This window comes from Dreissena polymorpha, chromosome 5 (genome assembly GCF_020536995.1).
Source record: "Dreissena polymorpha isolate Duluth1 chromosome 5, UMN_Dpol_1.0, whole genome shotgun sequence".
Lineage (NCBI taxonomy): Eukaryota > Metazoa > Mollusca > Bivalvia > Myida > Dreissenidae > Dreissena > Dreissena polymorpha.
Window position 1 is genome coordinate 103,369,024 of NC_068359.1, and position 18,582 is coordinate 103,387,605.

Below are 18,582 nucleotides of genomic sequence, written 5' to 3' on the forward strand. Positions count from 1 at the left end.
CAAAAACTGGAAACATCGGTGCAAGACTGCAGGAGAGCTCTTTTTATCTCTCGGCCCTCTCTTATCTCGCGTCACCAATCGCTTGTCCCGATTCCAATAAACAACATTTCATTACTTCATATAATCAGGGACCTAGGGCCTATACAAACAAAATGTATAGATCCCTGGCACAATAGAACTGAAAATATGTGAAACGTCGTTTCATCAAACAAAGATCTATAAATACACATTTCTTGGAAGATCTTTGCATTAAACAAAGTTTCAATATTTATAATAGCGTTGATATATTACAATTGATCACTGACTCTAGATCAAATCTGATCATAAATAAAGAAGTTATGGCAATTTAAGCAAAACTTATTAATTTGACCTCGAGAGTCAAGGTCATTCAAAGGTCAAGGTCAAATTCAACATGCCAGGTACAGTACCCTCATGATAGTAAGAAAGTATTTGAAGTTTGAAAGCAATAGACTTGATACTTTAGAAGTAAACTGGATCTAAACACAAAATTTAACAAAATATTCAAAGTTACTAAGACAAAAAAGGCCATAATTCCGTTAAAATGCCAACCAGAGTTATGCAACTTGCCCTGTACAGCCCCCTTACCATAATTAGCGAGTTTTCCAAGTCTGAAAGCAATAGCTATGATACTTTAAGAGTAAAATGGACCAAAACACAAAACTTAACCAAATGTTCAATTATCTAAGTATAAAAGGGGCCATTATTCTGTCAAAATGCCAGTCAGAGTTACATAACTTTGCCTGCACAGTCCCCCCATACGATAGTTAGTAAGTGTTGCAAGTATGAAAGCAATAGCTTTGGTACTTTAAGAATAAAGTGAACCTAAACACAAAACTTAAGGTAGTGCACCTCTAATGATTTCCCGCGATTTCTTCGAAGATTGAAGAGCCTACTATTAGGTGCCGTAGCCTAGTGGTTAAGGCGATAGACTAGAAATCTTTTGGGATATTCCCGCGCAGGTTCGAATCCTGCCTACGACGTATACTTTTTTGCGACGCGTTTTATTTATTTTCTAACGTAATTTGATTTAATATGGCATATAAGCTATATTTATTGTTAAATATGTTGCAATTTTTATGCACAATTTCAATTATTAAAATTAAAACAACGTTATGGCGAAATTGGGTGATTTACTGTTGAAAATACGAACCATGCATGTTGCATTTTTATTTTTATTTCAAAAAATAAACGGTAAATCTGTCTAGTTCTTGGTATTTTTGCTGTATATAGTGTTTCTATAAAAACTAAGTTTAAAATATGACTTAAATGATACTATTTTGAATTTTATGACACTTTGTTTTTAACCGACCCAATTTTTACTTGACTGAAATCACTTACATTTCATGGTGCTCTTCCATAGATAAAAATTTGTAAAAAATAAATGTCTGTAAAAGAATACTTATTTCATCTTGTTTAAACTTTAAACACCTTTACAGCATCTGTACACACCAACTGCATGCCCATATTTGGAAATTTGAATGATTTATGGAACTTTTATATACCCCAGAGGTGAAAATAAACTGGACAAAAGCCGAGCGTGGGGGTGGTTTTGAAAAAATCGGTATATTTTTTTAAAAAGCATGGAAAGCCTACCTACAAATTTGCATGTAGTTCAGTGAAATGATGCTGATTAAGAAAATAATTAATTAGATTATATTTGGATATGTGCCCATTAGAGGTGCGCTACCTTAACCAAATTTTCAATTGTCTAAGTATAAAAAGGGAACACAATTCTTACAAAATGCTTGATACAGTTGTCTACTCTTGTTTATAGATTGGGGTCATGTTGGTAAAGAAGCATGAAAAATATGAAAGCAATATGTCAAGGGACATAGAAAATATTTGAGGTGGTAGGCAAACTTTAACATAGATTTATCAATAATACATGTAAACATATTCTAAGTGGACAAAGGGCCATAATTGTTACAAAATGCTTGTTACAGTTGTCTGCTCTTGTTTATAGATTACGGTCATGTTGGTAAAGAAGTATGCAAAATATGAAAGCTATATGTCAAGGGACATAGAAAATATTTTAGGTGGTACACAAACTTTGACATAGATTTATCAATTAATGCATATTCTAAGTGAAAAAAGGGCCATAATTTTTACAAAATGCTTGATGCAGTTGTCTGCTCTTGTTTATAGTCTATCCAGCTAGACTTAAACAAGTGTCTTGTCCCCATCAGAAAGTAGTCCAAGTCTGAATTGATTATCTTTGATAGTATTCAAATTATTGAACTTATTAAAAAATTTAACCCGAAATTCTAAGTTTAAAAGGGGCATAACTCTAAAAATAATGCTGACAAAGTTATGCACCTTGACCTACACAATTGTCTTGTTGCCACAAAGTAATATTCCAAGTTTGAGTTAATTATTTTTTAAAGTGTTAGTTATTTGAAAAATTAACCAACGCCGACGCTGGGGGGAGTAGTATAGCTCTCATTTTTCTTCGAAAGTCGAGCTAAAAAGAGGAGTGAATGCCACCTATATACCACCGTACATTGAATATCATGGATGTAAATATTTATGAAAAACGTCTTTAATGCCACAGAAATTCTCAGTCGAAAAGGTGGCATTACTTTTTACTGTTTTTATGAAGGAAGATCACAATCTTATATTTACACCTTCATATCATTAGTTCAAATCCCCACAAGTTTGAATGTTTCAAGCGTTGAAAGGTGGGGAAAACTGCACCGAACCAATTCGAAACGGGAAATATGTAACAAGGGTGGGGGGGAGGTGGTATTAACATGTGCATCAGGTAACTTTTACAGTGATTTAAATGCGCTATTCTGTGCAAGGAGCACGTATATCAGACCTCTGTGAAAAATAATTTACAATAAACGATCATTAAAGCCACATGGCAAATTAAATGCAGTCTTTTGCAAATCCAATTATCGGTCACCGGATAACTGTCACACAATAAATATCTTCTTCTTGAAATTCGTTTATATAGTCCTAAGGAAAATAATAATGTTGTTCAGAGGCTCACGATAGCTTCAATACTAATGTATGTGAATGAATCTGGTTTTACGAATACGGCTTTAAACTGAAACTTGATCAACCTTTTTGGATTTGTTTCGTTTAAAAGACGACTATTCTATACAAAAACCCAGTCTAGGCGGAACAAGAGATGTGTTTGTCAGAAACACAATGCCCCCTATTGCGCCGCTTTGAAGCCATATATTTGACCTTGAGGGATACTCTTGACCTTTCACCATTCAAAATGTGCACCTCCATGAGATACACATGCATGCCAAATATCAAGATGCTATCTTCAATATTGCAAAAGTTATCGCAAAACTTTAACCAAGGTTAATGTTTTGGGACACACACAATGAATGAATGACAGACAGACAGGCCAAAAACAATATGCCCTCGATCTTTCGATCCGGGGGCATAAAAAGTCTTCTCTGATAAGGCTGTGCGAAAAGCACAGGCTAATCAAAGATGGCACTTTACGCACATGCATTAAACCCAGTTTCCCATAACGAGGCTCATATAAATTGGAGGCGTGTAAATACAGCATTGTACAGTTCTTTTAACGCTTTGTCTCTAAAATACTTAAATAAAAAAAGATCAAAACATTTTTCCTTTATTTCATGCCAATACCACTTAGGGTGACACTGACTATGCATTGATCCCCAACATATACATAGTACATCACAGACTCCAATAATAAATATGTTACTGTCCCACGAAAATCATATAATGCAGGTAAGAAATAATATCATCTGAACACCGGAAATAGCACAGACGAGTTAATAAATAGATATTATAAAAATATAATTATAATACACATCATTTAATCAACGTTAAAAATATGGTAAACTCATTCAACTGTATGCAATTTCATACGATTAGGACAACAAGCAAAGTGTGAACGTACCGGGCAATATTGTACACATATAGACAAGTCCTGACAAAAAACTCTTTGTTTTGATTTTTTCTGAGATAAGAAATATCTGCATTCAAGCTGAACTACATGTTTATTAAAACGACCCAAGTTAGGACACATACAAATCAATATGTCAATTTTAGACGCACAAAAGTTTATAATACTTAATGCATGTAAATGCCACAAACGGGTCTCAATTTAACAACAACCCTTACTTCTCGACCATCTTAACATTGAAGATGTTCAGCTTTGAGCTTTTGCTCAAATTCTATGGGACTTCAGTCCATAAAATGTAAGGAACTACATTGATATATTAAGCAGTGAAAAAAGCCCATAATTAGCACAAAACTGGTCAAAACTATTTTTTTTGCTTTTTCGAAATCATACATATGAAGATGTGAAAGTAGAAAAGAAATCCACAAAGTATTTAAAGAGGAACTGAGTTCACATAATTTTGATGACTAAATATTCTTCAGTAGAATAAAAAGCCAATGGCCATAACTCTGCTCACACTGTTTGCAGTCAAAGTTCCTTCCTTTACCATACTCTACTGATTAAGGTCATCCATCTGAGGCAACTTGTGCCAAATCAACACTGAAGTTCAAAAGAGATGAATACACACAATTAAGTGACCAACCTAGTGATATTACTTTCACTTTGATGGGGAGTACTAACACATCAGTATGTTTATCATACTGACCATTTATTCAAAATCGATAACTCTGAACACAGATTGAAAACTATACGAAATAACAAATCCTACATTCCGTATGCCTCTGTTGACAGTAATATTATTGTCATTCTATAAATAAATGATGAAGAACAAATGCAGACACACAAAATGAAATAACAAATTAACATAACTAAATTTATATACCGAGAACATTTTACTAGTTACTATTTACTGGTCCATCCCATATCAGTTGTTATGCATAAAGATCACAAATGACTTGTTGTGGTAACAGCTCACGGAAAGGATACAGGTTATATGCAATGAAGTTTTGTAAAGATTATTAGATTAGATTAGCACTACTTGAGAAAGGAAATGAAGCTGATCTACCATCAGACAGATTGATGGACCAAAGCAATACATTAATAAATCCTCAAATCTTATATGTGGGACGTCACGTTATAATCTTATAAAATAATCAGCATATATTATTTAACCTATGAACACATACATGGAATGTAAAGGGCAAAAACACTAATCCAATCAATAAACAAAATACAACAAATGAAGGTAGTTTTCTATAGAAATAGAATTCATCAAGGCTTTGTTTCCAATTTCTTCAACTTGAAATCTGATGTAACTTTTGTAGATCCGTTTACACTAATTTCTTCATCACGTGTGTATTTTAAGGCCCCTTTAGTAGTGTCAATCTGTTTTGCTTTCGTGTAGCACAGAACTCCAATGGTGACTATGACTGTTCCCAGTCCACTGAGGAAAGTCACAGGGTTACCAAACACTATGATGGATAACCAGATGAGGAAAGCTCTCTTCACCGTATTGGCAACACTGAAATCAGAGATATTGTTGAGTTAGCACATGCACAATGTGAAAGCTTTAAATAACCCCACACCCCTTTGTCATAGGAATTGCAGCCATTCCTTTACTTCAAAGGCACATAATTCAGACATGTTTCACTATTGAGAAAATAGAGTCGTGCATGTATACACTTCATGGTGATGACATATTTCAAGTTTTAATTCAATTGCTAAAAAATGTTTAAGAAGTTTGCTCTACAAACTAAAAACATTTAATACTCTTCCTGTACAAAGTTATTATTTAATGGGCACATAACTAAGGTACGTGAATGGGCACGATAAAATGTTTTTGCACATCTACAAAACATCTACACATATACACACACTTATAAAACGAGTGGATGCCTGTAGGCAACATGTAATATAAAAATGGTCAAGGTCATGATTAAAAGTCAAAATATAGAGATGATTAACTTTAACTTATGTCAAAATATAGAGATGATTCACTTTAACTTAAGTCAAAATATAGAGATGATTCACTTTAACTTAAGTCAAAATATAGAGATGATTCACTTTAACTTAAGTCAAAATATAGAGATGATTCACTTTACCTTACATCCAAATATCGAGATTATTCACTAAAACTTAAGTCAAAATATAGAGATGATAAACTTTAACTTCAGTCAAAATATAGAGATGATTCAAAGTATAGAGATTTTCACTTTAACTTAAAAGTCAAAATAATGATATTATTCACTTTACAAGACTGTTAAATGTTTCAAACAACAATGTTAACAAACATCGAACAAGTGAAGAAGGAAGAAGGTAAAATCCAGCAAAGCTGCATGAAAGGCTTTTGACCCTATATGTTTAACCTTGACATTTGAGCTAGGCAGTGACATCTCACATGCTTAACGTCATCTCCACATGGTGAATAGTTAAGGTAAGTCATTTAACAACAATTATTAACATATTATCCGTGATGAAGTTTAATTCTGTACAATCTGTATTATGCCCAAATTATGCCCAAATTTTACGTACATATGTATGACCGTCCAGGACTTACAACAATTTTAATACTTGCAATACTTTTGGTTTATATTTGTGAACTTTTTTACTTGCATGATAAAATAGCAGTGAGTAATCAGGCCAAACAAACTCACACATATATACTGGACCTTTTTAATGGTTGAAAAGAGTGGACTCGACAAAAAGGGTGACTATAAGTATTGCACAAGACTAAATGTAATTGCCACTACTTTTACAATAGGCTAAGTCAGACAGTATACCTATGAGTAACAGGAGGTATGTAGCTCATTAACACATATTCAGATATGCTTTGGAAGTGGAAACAGGCTCCATTTAAGATGAAAGCTGCCAAGATGGTAAGGTCCATTGAGTTTCTTGCATTCTGGAAATCGATCATGAGAAAGCAGGCAGGGATTTGTACAAGCACAGATGAAATGCTTGTAAAGAACTGTAACTCTGCTGGACTGAAAAGCAAATGTAAACACTTGAATGAATTAGTAGAACAGAGCATTTAATATATTGATATAGATTGTATAATCATTATTATTATAATAAAGATAAATATACAGCGTTGTTTTTTATATTCATGTCTAACTGTCGTTACTCTGGCAATATTCAAATGTATATAGCTATAGCCATATCATTTTTATATGCATTTAATGAGTGCATGAAATTTCCCAACAGTTATCATCTACAGCATCATTCGCCATCAACTAAACTTACTTGTATCTGTACTTGGCACTACTTATCAGCATCTTGGAATATACATTTTGTAAACTGAAAAAAATACACCAAAGATATAAGAATTGTAAAAGCTTCAAAACATTAAAAAAAACACATTCTGACTCACTGACATTTGGCTGCAATAATACTAAGCAATAAGATCAGATTTAAAAGTTTTTTTCATAAGTTATTTAGAGCTTGTCAGCAAGTTATTTAAGATGAACAAGAGGGCTTGACCAAGTGTTATGAAGATTGGATATTAAATGTGACTTTTAGAGTAATAACTATCGCCATATAAGGAAAAATGCCCCACCCCCTTGCAGACATGTTTTTCAACCAACCGTAAACATTTTCGAATTCGTCCAAGATATCATTAAAACAAATCTTCTGACCAAGTTTTATTAAGATCAGACAAAAAATGTGGCCCCTAGAGTGTTAACAAGGTTTTACTATAGTAATATATAGCCATATAATGAGAAATGCTCCACCTCATTGTGGCCGTGTTTTTCAAGCAACCAAAACCATTTTCGAACTCGTACAATATATCATTACAAGAAATGTTCTGACCAAGTATCATGAAGATTGGACAATAAATTAGACTTTGAGAGTGTTAAAAAGTTTTAACTATAGCTTTTTTAGGAAAAATGCCCCGTCCCCTGGCGGCCATGTTTTTCAACCACCCAAAAGCATTTTCTAACTCGTCCATGTTATCATTGAAACAAATCTTCTGACCAAGTTTCAAGAAGATGGGACAATAAATGTGTCCTCTAGAGAGTTAAGAAAGTTTTACAGCCATATATAGCCATATAAGGAAAAATGCCCCGCCCTTGGTGGCCATGTTTTTCAACAGACCAGAATCATTTTCAAACTCATTATCCCCACGCTTTTTGAAAAAAAGGTGGGGATATTGTGGTTATCTCCGCCGTCCGTCCGTCCGTCCGTCTGTCTGTCTGTCTGTCCGTCCTGGCCACTATCTCCTCCTACACTAAAAGCACTAGAACCTTGAAACTTACACACATGGTAGCTATGAGCATATGTGCGACCCTGCACTATTTGGAATTTTGATCTGACCCCTGGGTCAAAAGTTATAGCGGTTGGGGTGGGGCCGCGTCAGAAATTATCACTCATTTTTTTAGGTTATTTTACATTTACTTCTTTATTTCTACACCGATTCACTTCAAATTGATACTGGACCTCTCTTATGACAATACGGTCAATCTCAACCATGCATGGCCCCATTCCCAACCCTGGGGCGCCCCGCCCACATAGGCCACACCCACCAAAAATTTCCATTTACTATAATTTTTTCATTTCTACACGGATTCACTTCAAATTGATACTGAACTTTTGTTATGACATTAGGGTCAATCTCAACTATGCATGGCCCCAATCCCAACCCTGGGGCGCCCGCCCACATAGGCCACACCCACCAAAAAATTCCATTTACTATAATTTTTTCATTTCTACACGGATTCACTTCAAATTGATACTGAACTTCTCTTATGACATTAGGGTCAATCTCAACTATGCATGGCCCCATAACCAACCCTGGGGCCCCGCCCACATAGACCACACCCACCCAAAATTGCCTTTACTTTAATTTCTTCATTTCTACACCGATTCACTTCAAATTGATATTGAACTTCTCTTATGACAATACAGTCAATCTCAACTATGCATGGCCCCATTACCAACCCTGGGGCGCCCCGCCCACATAGACCACACCCACCCAAAATTGCCTTTTACTATAATTTCTTCATTTCTACACCGATTCACTTCAAATTGATACTGAACCTCTCTTATGACAATACGGTCAATCTCAACTATGCATGGCCCCATTACCAACCCTGGGGCCCCGCCCACATAGACCACACCCGCCCAAAATTGCCTTTTACTATAATTTCTTCATTTCTACACCGATTCACTTCAAATTGATACTGAACTTCTCTTATGACAATACGGTCAATCTCAACTATGCATGGCACAATTACCAACCCTGGGGCGCCCTGCCCACATATGTCACACCCACCCAAAATTGCCTTTTACTATAACTTCTTCATTTCTACACCAATTCAATTCTAATTATCCCCACGCTTTTTGAAAAAAAGGTGGGGATATTGTGGTTATCTCCGCCGTCCGTCCGTCCGTCCGTCTGTCTGTCTGTCTGTCCGTCCTGGCCACTATCTCCTCCTACACTAAAAGCACTAGAACCTTGAAACTTACACACATGGTGGCTATGAGCATATGTGCGACCCTGCACTATTTGGAATTTTGATCTGACCCCTGGGTCAAAAGTTATAGCGGTTGGGGTGGGGCCGCGTCAGAAATTATCACTCATTTTTTTAGGTTATTTTACATTTACTTCTTTATTTCTACACCGATTCACTTCAAATTGATACTGGACCTCTCTTATGACAATACGGTCAATCTCAACCATGCATGGCCCCATTCCCAACCCTGGGGCGCCCCGCCCACATAGGCCACACCCACCAAAAATTTCCATTTACTATAATTTTTTCATTTCTACACGGATTCACTTCAAATTGATACTGAACTTTTGTTATGACATTAGGGTCAATCTCAACTATGCATGGCCCCAATCCCAACCCTGGGGCGCCCGCCCACATAGGCCACACCCACCAAAAAATTCCATTTACTGTAATTTTTTCATTTCTACACCGATTCACTTCAAATTGATACTGAACTTCTCTTATGACATTAGGGTCAATCTCAACTATGCATGGCCCCATAACCAACCCTGGGGCCCCGCCCACATAGACCACACCCACCCAAAATTGCCTTTACTATAATTTCTTCATTTCTACACCGATTCACTTCAAATTGATATTGAACTTCTCTTATGACAATACAGTCAATCTCAACTATGCATGGCCCCATTACCAACCCTGGGGCGCCCCGCCCACATAGACCACACCCACCCAAATTGCCTTTTACTATAATTTCTTCATTTCTACACCGATTCACTTCAAATTGATACTGAACCTCTCTTATGACAATACGGTCAATCTCAACTATGCATGGCCCCATTACCAACCCTGGGGCCCCGCCCACATAGACCACACCCACCCAAAATTGCCTTTTACTATAATTTCTTCTTTTCTACACCGATTCACTTCAAATTGATACTGAACTTCTCTTATGACAATATGGTCAATCTCAGCTATGCATGGCCCCATTACCAACCCTGGGGCACACCTAGGTCAAACATTCGGCGTGGGGATACGCGTCGGCCTCTGCCGCGCCATTTCTAGTTCAATATGTCATGGGGATGTATGTTCTGACCAAGTTTCATGAAGATCGCACCATAAATTTGGCCTCTAGGGTGTTAACATGGTTTACTATAGCCATATAAGGAAAAATGCCCAGCCCAATCTTTACCATGTTTTTCAACCAACCGGAACCATTTTATAATTAGTCCAAGATATAATTGGGACAAATCTTCTGACCAAGTTTCATGAAGTTCGGGGAATAAATGTGGCTTCTAGAGTGTTAACAAGGTTTTACTATAGCCATATAAGGAACAAGGGACAAATTGTCACAAAACCAAGTTTTCAATTTGAAAAAAAAAATCTGATAAAAGGGAAGATATCATTGAGACGAATCTTCTGACAACATTTCATGAAGATTGGACAATAAATGTGGCCTCTAGAATGTTAACAAGGCAAATGTTGACGCCACACGACGGACAACAGGCGATCACAAAAGCTCACCATGAGCACATTGTGCTTAGGTGAGCTAAAAAGAGATGTTAAATCCATTGAGCATTATGCTACTTTTTACAACTGATGACATTAACCAAAGCTGTCTCTGAACATATATATAAAGTTGTTTTAACATAACTGTAGTAGATACAAAGATATGTAGCAGCTGCACTCAATCATTCGCCTAAATTTATGGACTACTTGCATGCAAACTTTAACCTGAATCTCCTTAGAACAAAAATGGAATAATTCTGTGAAAATGAAGGTAAGAAATATGAGTCTTGTCGATCCATGACCTCACACAAAGACCAGGAACACACGTGTAAAGCTTGATTCACTATCTGTAGTGACAAAAAGATATGAAGATGTTACCTGTTTACCTTAACCCATTTATGCCTAGCGTCTAAAAACAAGGCCTTAGCAAACAGCGTAGACCCAGATGAGATGCAGCATAATGCAGCATCAAATCAGGGTCTGCGCTGTTTGCTTAAAGGAATTGCTGTAAGAAATATTCTAAATATAGAAATAAATATACTAGACATCCCTAATTTTGGAAATTTATTGATCCAATATAGAAGGATGGGAGAGTCCACTAGGCATTAATGGGTTAACCACAGCTTTAGGCAGATGGCAACAGCCAGGTCAATAAATGGTGAGTAGTATTGTTCAGACTTTATGGTGACTAGTCAAGCCAAAAACTTAAGCAAGACAGGCAAGCAAATTCACAGGTGTTGGGCGGGTGGTCAAGTCACTTTAACACTATCAATTTGTCATAAAACAACTTTTTTTTTCATTTTGAAAAAAAAAATCTGATATGGATTTTTTTTTCAAAATGATAAAAACGTTGTTTTATGACAAATTGATAGTGTTAGTGACTTGGCCACTCCACCAACACATGTGAGCAAATTAAGTTCCAATGCTTCTTACCATTCTGTTATATTTGCCGCCAGTGCTGCTGCAAACCCTTCAATTTTAAAACTCAATTCATACGATGAGCAAAGACCCAGACCAAACATGATGGGGATCAGACTAAGAATGGTAAAGAAACCAGAATGTTCCCCCAGCATCATGTAGGCTATAGCCACTGTAAACATTGGTGCGGAACTTTTCACTGTTTCTGTGAAAGACACTGCAACAAACTTCAGAGCTACCAGTCCCAGCACTATGTTTGAAAACCTGTAAATATTACAACATGGTAAAATGAGGCCAATATTTACATATGGATGGTAATTTTTTTATCTTTATTGAGTTGTTAAGAGTATTATTACCATAGACTTTTATGAACCATGAAGTTATTTGTAATTAATAGAACTTTAAAGTGTTATTCATTCTTGAAACACAGGTCACAGTTAATATGGAGATACCGAATTGGGTAACCACTAAGGAAGCATAACCACTAAGGAAGCAATCTAAAGATCTTCTCCAAAGGCAACATGTACTAATTATACCCAACAAATAGACTCCAGAGCTTAAGGATTAAGATACAATCAAGCTATATAAACCTGGAACAAATTAATTTAAAAGCATGGTAAAAGTATTCATAATGCTTGCACAACAAAGATTAATTCTCATTTTTAAGGACAACTAGTTTCGAAGTAGCTATTTTTATCATGAACACTACATTTAATGGGCAACATACTTGGTTTCAAATATTAATGCAGTGCACGCAGTCATAATCATTTATTACACTACATGTAAATTACAGCCAAAAAGGACCAGTACATCTCAATTGGAGCTGGGTCCAACAGTACCTGGTATTTGTTAATTTAATACAACTTTTTCATATAACCATTGTGCTACCAAATCTCTAGTACCTCATGGTTCCAACAATGATCATGTTCCTCCAGAAATTTGGTGGCTTTCCATTCCTCTTGATGTTACTATAGAAACCAAGAGGCATGTACATCTGCAGAAAGCCCAGACAAGTTGTCATCACCATCTGCATAGCACCTTCAATAAACAAGCAATTGATAAACAAGTAAAACATGATTTCTAGCATGAATGGACAGTATGATTTATTTAACAATAATTATCCAATAAAACCAAGTACCTGTATTAACAAAAACAACTAGAGCTTTGTCACACATGTGACGCATACCCCCACATGCCGCATGGACACAGAAGATTTTGCATGTTGTCTTCACAATAAACAGCCGACACCATGCTTAATGTTTAAAACGCACTAAGTGACCTCGTGACCTAGTTTTTGACCCAGCATGACCCATTTTCAAACTTGACCTAGACATCATCTAGATACAACTTCTGACCAAGTTTGGTGAAGATCGGATGAAAACTACTTTAATTAGAAAGCGGACACGATGCTCAATGTTTAAAATGCACTAAGTGACCCCGTGACCTAGTTTTTGACCGGCTATGACCCATGTTCGAACTTGGCCTAGACATCATCTAGATACAACTTCTGACTAAGTTTGGTGAAGCTTGGATGAAAACTACTTGAATTAGAAAGTGGACAGCATGCTCAATGTTTAAAACGCACTAAGTGACCCTGTGACCTAGTTTTTGACCCGGCATGACCCATATTCGAACTTGACCTAGACATCATCTACATACAACATCTGACCAAGTTTGGTGAAGATCGGATGAAAACAACTTGAATTAGAGAGCGGACACTTCATACGGACCGACAGACGGACCGACATCCCAACAGACCGACCGACAGACAAGCTCACTCCTATATACCCCCCTAAACTTCGTTTGTGGGGGTATAATTAAACTGGGCGTTTTTTTTACTTTGTAGGGTGGCTGTTAAATAAAGGGTAAAAAAGAACAAGAGGGGCTTAAGGCCCAAGGACACTCACTTGAGACATCAATTGAACTTAATTGTTTTGGGCTAGCAATGTCTCACTACAGCCATATCTGGAAAACTGCCAACAAACCCAACAGCTCTTTTATAATGGAACAGAACCACTCTCTAACTCGGCCCAGTTATTATTAGAAGAAAAGTTCTGAGAAACTTGTCTTTATTTTGTAATCATTATAATTTTGGCGTATGCAGCCATATTGTGCTATGGAGCAAAACATTTTAAACAGTTTTGGCAGCGGCCCACCTAATTAACATTTGAGTGACATTATTTACAATTCTAGCCATAAGTTGAGTCAAAAATGGTGTTAAGGAATAGTTCTATTTTTAGCTAGGGTGATCATATTTTGAAGTGGAACTATTTTCAGATGTTTGCTTCAGGACCCTCCAAGCAATTTCTGTGTTAATTTTTGTGTGATGAACAGAACTTCAACATATCTGTGTGAAGATTTGCCAAGAACTTAAGAAAATATGTCAAATATTCAACGCTTTAATCAAAATGGTTAACAAAAGTGTAACATACCCATGCCCACCTGCAGTATTGTTATTTTGTTCCAAGGCAATGACAACACATAAAGAGTACTATCAATTCTTTAAATTATTTCATCAAACCTTTAACCTGATACTATTTTGTTTTTCAAATATACAAGAACTAAGTAACTGTAACAACATGAAGTTGTATTTTAATTATTAGTCTTTATTTCACTAATTCAGGCACAATATCCCTACTAATCATACATGGTGTCCAACCACATGTTTACTGTGACCTATGGATTATTCCTGCAGTGACAACATATGCATACATTACCAGTATATCAAGTATCAACCTTACTGTTCACTACCTACCGAGCAGAGTAGGATCCCCCTTCAGCGTAGTAAGGACGTACTTGTTCAGGAACAGAGTACAGAAGCTGAAGAAGTACCAGATGGCAAGGAATAGAAGTGCCCGAGGGTTCATCAGTCCCTTCTTCTCCTCATCGGTCAGACTGCTGTCCTTAATGATGATGCTATCAGTTGCAGCCATCATTTTGGCCTTATCCAGTGCCATTTCCACATCACTTTTCTTAAGCATTACGGTAGACTCCGTTGTGATTAGATTGGATTTTCGATCACTTATAAATACTTTTTAAGATACAAGATTGTACAGTTTTTTAATTCTGTTTAACTGTTTATACATGTAAGCTAATTTGGTTAAGTTTTATGTTCAAAAGTACTAGTATTATATATTACTCTGTTTATGAATAATATATGTAATAAAATCCAATGTCAAATCTATGTATAATTATTTAAAGTACTGTAAAGAACCACTGTCAGCAGCTATTGTTTTTTATATTTGCTAGAGTGCTATCATTTCATTTTGTGGCGACACCATTACATGTAAATATTGTGAATTAAAAATAAATGAATTATGAAGTTTCTTGATTGAAATTTATAACAAAATCTTGATTGATTCGCTCATTCAATGTTGGTTAATCGCCATTCTAGATAACTGAATCACACATATCCAATCCACAGAGGACAGGCATCTAAAAACAACGCAAAAACACAATGTATTGCAAAAATATTTAAATAAAACTTCCAAAAGGTCAAACAAGACATGACAAACCAAGTTTTCAAAGTTTCAGTTAAATGTATTAATTTAATTTAAACAAGCAAATTCGTTGAATCGATATCCCCCACCAATATACTTCTGGACACAAAAAAATTCTGGACTGATGGACAACGCCAACGTGCATCATCCTCTCATCCATATATATACTCATACCAAGTTTCAATGAAATCCGCCAAAGCACTTCCAAGATATGGCTCCGGACACAAAAAAGCATTTTTTCAAGATAAAAAGGGCCATAACTCCGTTATTAACAGATGGTGTACAATGACATTTGGCGTGCATCATCCTCTTATCCTTATATATAATCATACCAAGTTTCAATGAAATCCGCCAAAGCACTTCCAAGATATTGCTCTGGACACAAAAGTGCCGGACGGAAAGACGGACGGATGGACGGACAACGCCAAAACAATATCCCTCCGTCTATGGCTGGGGATAATAATTCTGCAATTCCAAGCTAGGTCTGAATGAAAGCTCATACATGCCAGATTTTTCAAGGTCCAAAGTTGGGACACTTCATATCATTCCACCGTTACCGGTACTTTACCTAGCTAGTAGTCAGTTCATAACTTATAAAAACTTTAAATTTCTGGCCAATATTGACGATAAATGTGTTTAAGAATATCAAGAACACAGACTTTTTTAGCACTGTTCCAATTTAACCAACTCTAAATTTTAGATGCAATACTGGTATGTACAAACAATTTTCAGAAAATCTGTAAAAAAAAAACTAAAGTAAATTCATGTGAAACACAATGTGTATTGATCAGTATTCAATTTGTTTGATCTACAAAATTACCATTTTGACAGGGTTTTTTAAACCTCAGGTGGTATAATAAATACACAGGATAATAGTTTTGTTGGACTTGATTGGGCAATGAAATAGAATTCAAATACATACCCAGTTTGCTTTTATTTCAGTATGATACATCTATTGATAGGGATAAGTGACTGCTATCTTAAAACACACTCCATGAAGTGAATCTTGATAAAATCAACAATTTGCTGATAATTTAGGACAAATTGTGTTATATTGGGACACTGGGTCAAACACCCCAAAAGTGGGACTGTCCAGCCAAGATCAGGACATTTGGCATGTATGTAAAAGCTTTCAGTGCCTACCCAAAAACAATTCAGAGCAATACCCCCAGACTCGACTTATTTGGTGGAAAACAGTTTTTCTATTAGTTGGTGACATTGATCTTATTCCAACTGGTCCAACATGCAATCCTAATCTAGGTCTGCAATGTAACGGTCCAACATGCAATCCTAATCTAGGTCTGCAATGTAACGGTCCAACATGCAATCCTAAGCTAGGTCTGCAATGTAAGCTACCAACATACAATTATTAAAACACTACCCACATACAACACTAAATGCAACACCTCTATCCAAACTTAAGTTATTGAGAGTACACCCATTTTTGTTTTAAGTTTTTTGATTTTTCGAAATTTGCTTGTCTTTTAGGTAATTTTGCTCCTATTAGCTATTAAGCGAAGACGTCGCTTCATTATCTCACTTAACGCATTACAACAACCACAATGAAAAGGTGCATATTGAAATCGGTCAAAAGCAGTAAAATATGTTGAAGTTCTGTTCATCACATGTTGAGTTAAATTTTTACAAAAGTAATAAAGAGCTTTTTCCATTTATCTTTTGTTAGTTAAAAAAAACTAAAATTCATAAAAAACATACAAAAATGCTCAAATTTAAGTACCTGGTTGACCACTAAAATAGCCATAAAATGGCCCAAAATGCAGGAAATCAAGTGCTCAATTTAAAAAAATCAGGGGAGCATGCCCCCCCCCCCTTAGAAGGCCTGTTGGTTTCACATTTGGGCCTGTTGGCTCAAAAGTTATTGAGAACCCTGATATGTAGAAGATTGATTAGTGCAAATTAGTTATTGACCACAAACTACCAGTTTGCCGATATTCTATATTTTAAGGAACAAAGTCATTGAACAACAGTTGTTGTTAAGTGATTCAAGAAAAAAATACGCCCTAATGTTTATTGTGGAGGTATTATATGCAGTTCTTGTGTACCTTTTAGAAAAAAGGTTAACCACAAGGGGAGTATCTGTTATATGTCTGGTTACCATCAACATGGCATGATTTGAAAAATTGTCCTTATTAATTGAATTGTAAATTTAACATTTTTGTAGCAGTAGTCTCTCTTGTCACTTTGTTTACAACAGGCAGAAATAAAAGTGTATTTCAGAGTTGGGGTAGTGGGCCAAAATAAGTTCGGCAGGCAGATAAAGTCAATATCAAGTAATGGCTTATGAAAACCAAAAAACTTGATATCTACCAAGGTTTTCAATTGCTTTAAAAACCTTGTTAAAATACACAATATAGTCTGAATTCAAGATCAATTGAATTCTGACACCTAGGAAGTGTAAGCAAGACTAGAATGAATATTATATTACGGGCGAGTAAGAAAAATCCGAATGTCCAACAACCGAAAATCACATCAAGTGCTGACGTGGAAGGATTTATTAATTAATTAAATCTGAATTTAAAATACAATTAGTTGAGTTTTACAATTTGTTTCATAGAGTACACACTTTTAACCTTTTTACCTCATAATTTGAACAGCATACACAATTTTTATGGTAATAGCAACCTCGTTGACAGTTGTTGATGTTCCAAACAGTGAAGTAATAACTTAAATGTTGATAATATTCGCAAAAGGCTAAGATATGATAAGTGAGACCCGAAGCAAAGCAGACAGGCATTTTGTTTCATAGATCGACTAAGTGTTGAATGTTTTTACAATGAATGGCGGAAACAATCGAATTAAACTCAATCGATCAATTCTAATCGGACGTTTCAACGCTAAAGTTGCCTATAACTAACACTTGACCGCATGCGGGTTAGTTTATGCCCATTAATATAGACTGGCCAACCGTCTACCAGTGTATTAACGCACAGCTCTATCAATGAATACTTTTTAAGGTGTTGTCGTCAAATATACATTTAAAAAATAAATCAAAGAAATTATATAAATGAATAAAATAAACTGCATCATATTGACATAATTTTGCTCTCTTCTAGCAGAAATACACATTCAGCCAAATGTAGCTAGAATAAATTTCTGGTTTGACATTGGCTTAACATACAAAAGTAAAGGTGAGTAGAAGAAAATTCATAAAAATACAATTTATTTCATGTACTTGTACACAATTTTGGTATTTTTATAATCAAAATAAGAGTTCTTTAAAAAAAAAAAAAAATAAGAAAATAAAAAAATGAAATCAACAATAAAGTGTTTC

At 35.6% G+C, this 18,582-nt stretch overlaps 2 protein-coding genes across 2 annotated transcripts in view; both read right to left on the reverse strand.

The window, feature by feature from the left end:
• Positions 1–18,582, reverse strand: part of LOC127832643 (zinc finger CW-type PWWP domain protein 1-like) — a 217,689-nt gene that overhangs the window by 133,869 nt on the left and 65,238 nt on the right. The window lies entirely within an intron of this gene.
• LOC127832649 (solute carrier family 35 member E2A-like) lies at positions 3,604–17,992 on the reverse strand. Its single transcript, XM_052358252.1, has 7 exons — positions 17,890–17,992; positions 14,546–15,225; positions 12,693–12,828; positions 11,806–12,054; positions 7,157–7,210; positions 6,694–6,897; positions 3,604–5,435 (listed from the first exon to the last, which is right to left on the reverse strand). Exons 2-7 carry the CDS (start codon positions 14,769–14,771, stop codon positions 5,186–5,188), a joined length of 1,119 nt encoding a protein of 372 aa, XP_052214212.1. The 5' UTR covers positions 14,772–15,225; positions 17,890–17,992; the 3' UTR covers positions 3,604–5,185.

Coding starts and splice junctions, on each gene's coding strand:
- LOC127832649 (XM_052358252.1), bottom strand. CDS start 14,771: ATGCTTAAGAAAAGTGATGTGGAAATGGCACTGGATAAGGCCAAAATG. Junction 12,055..12,692: donor ATCATTGTTGGAACCATGAG/GTACTAGAGATT, acceptor TAATATTTACAG/GTTTTCAAACATAGTGCTGG. Junction 5,436..6,693: donor ATACCTCCTGTTACTCATAG/GTATACTGTCTG, acceptor CTCTGATTTCAG/TGTTGCCAATACGGTGAAGA.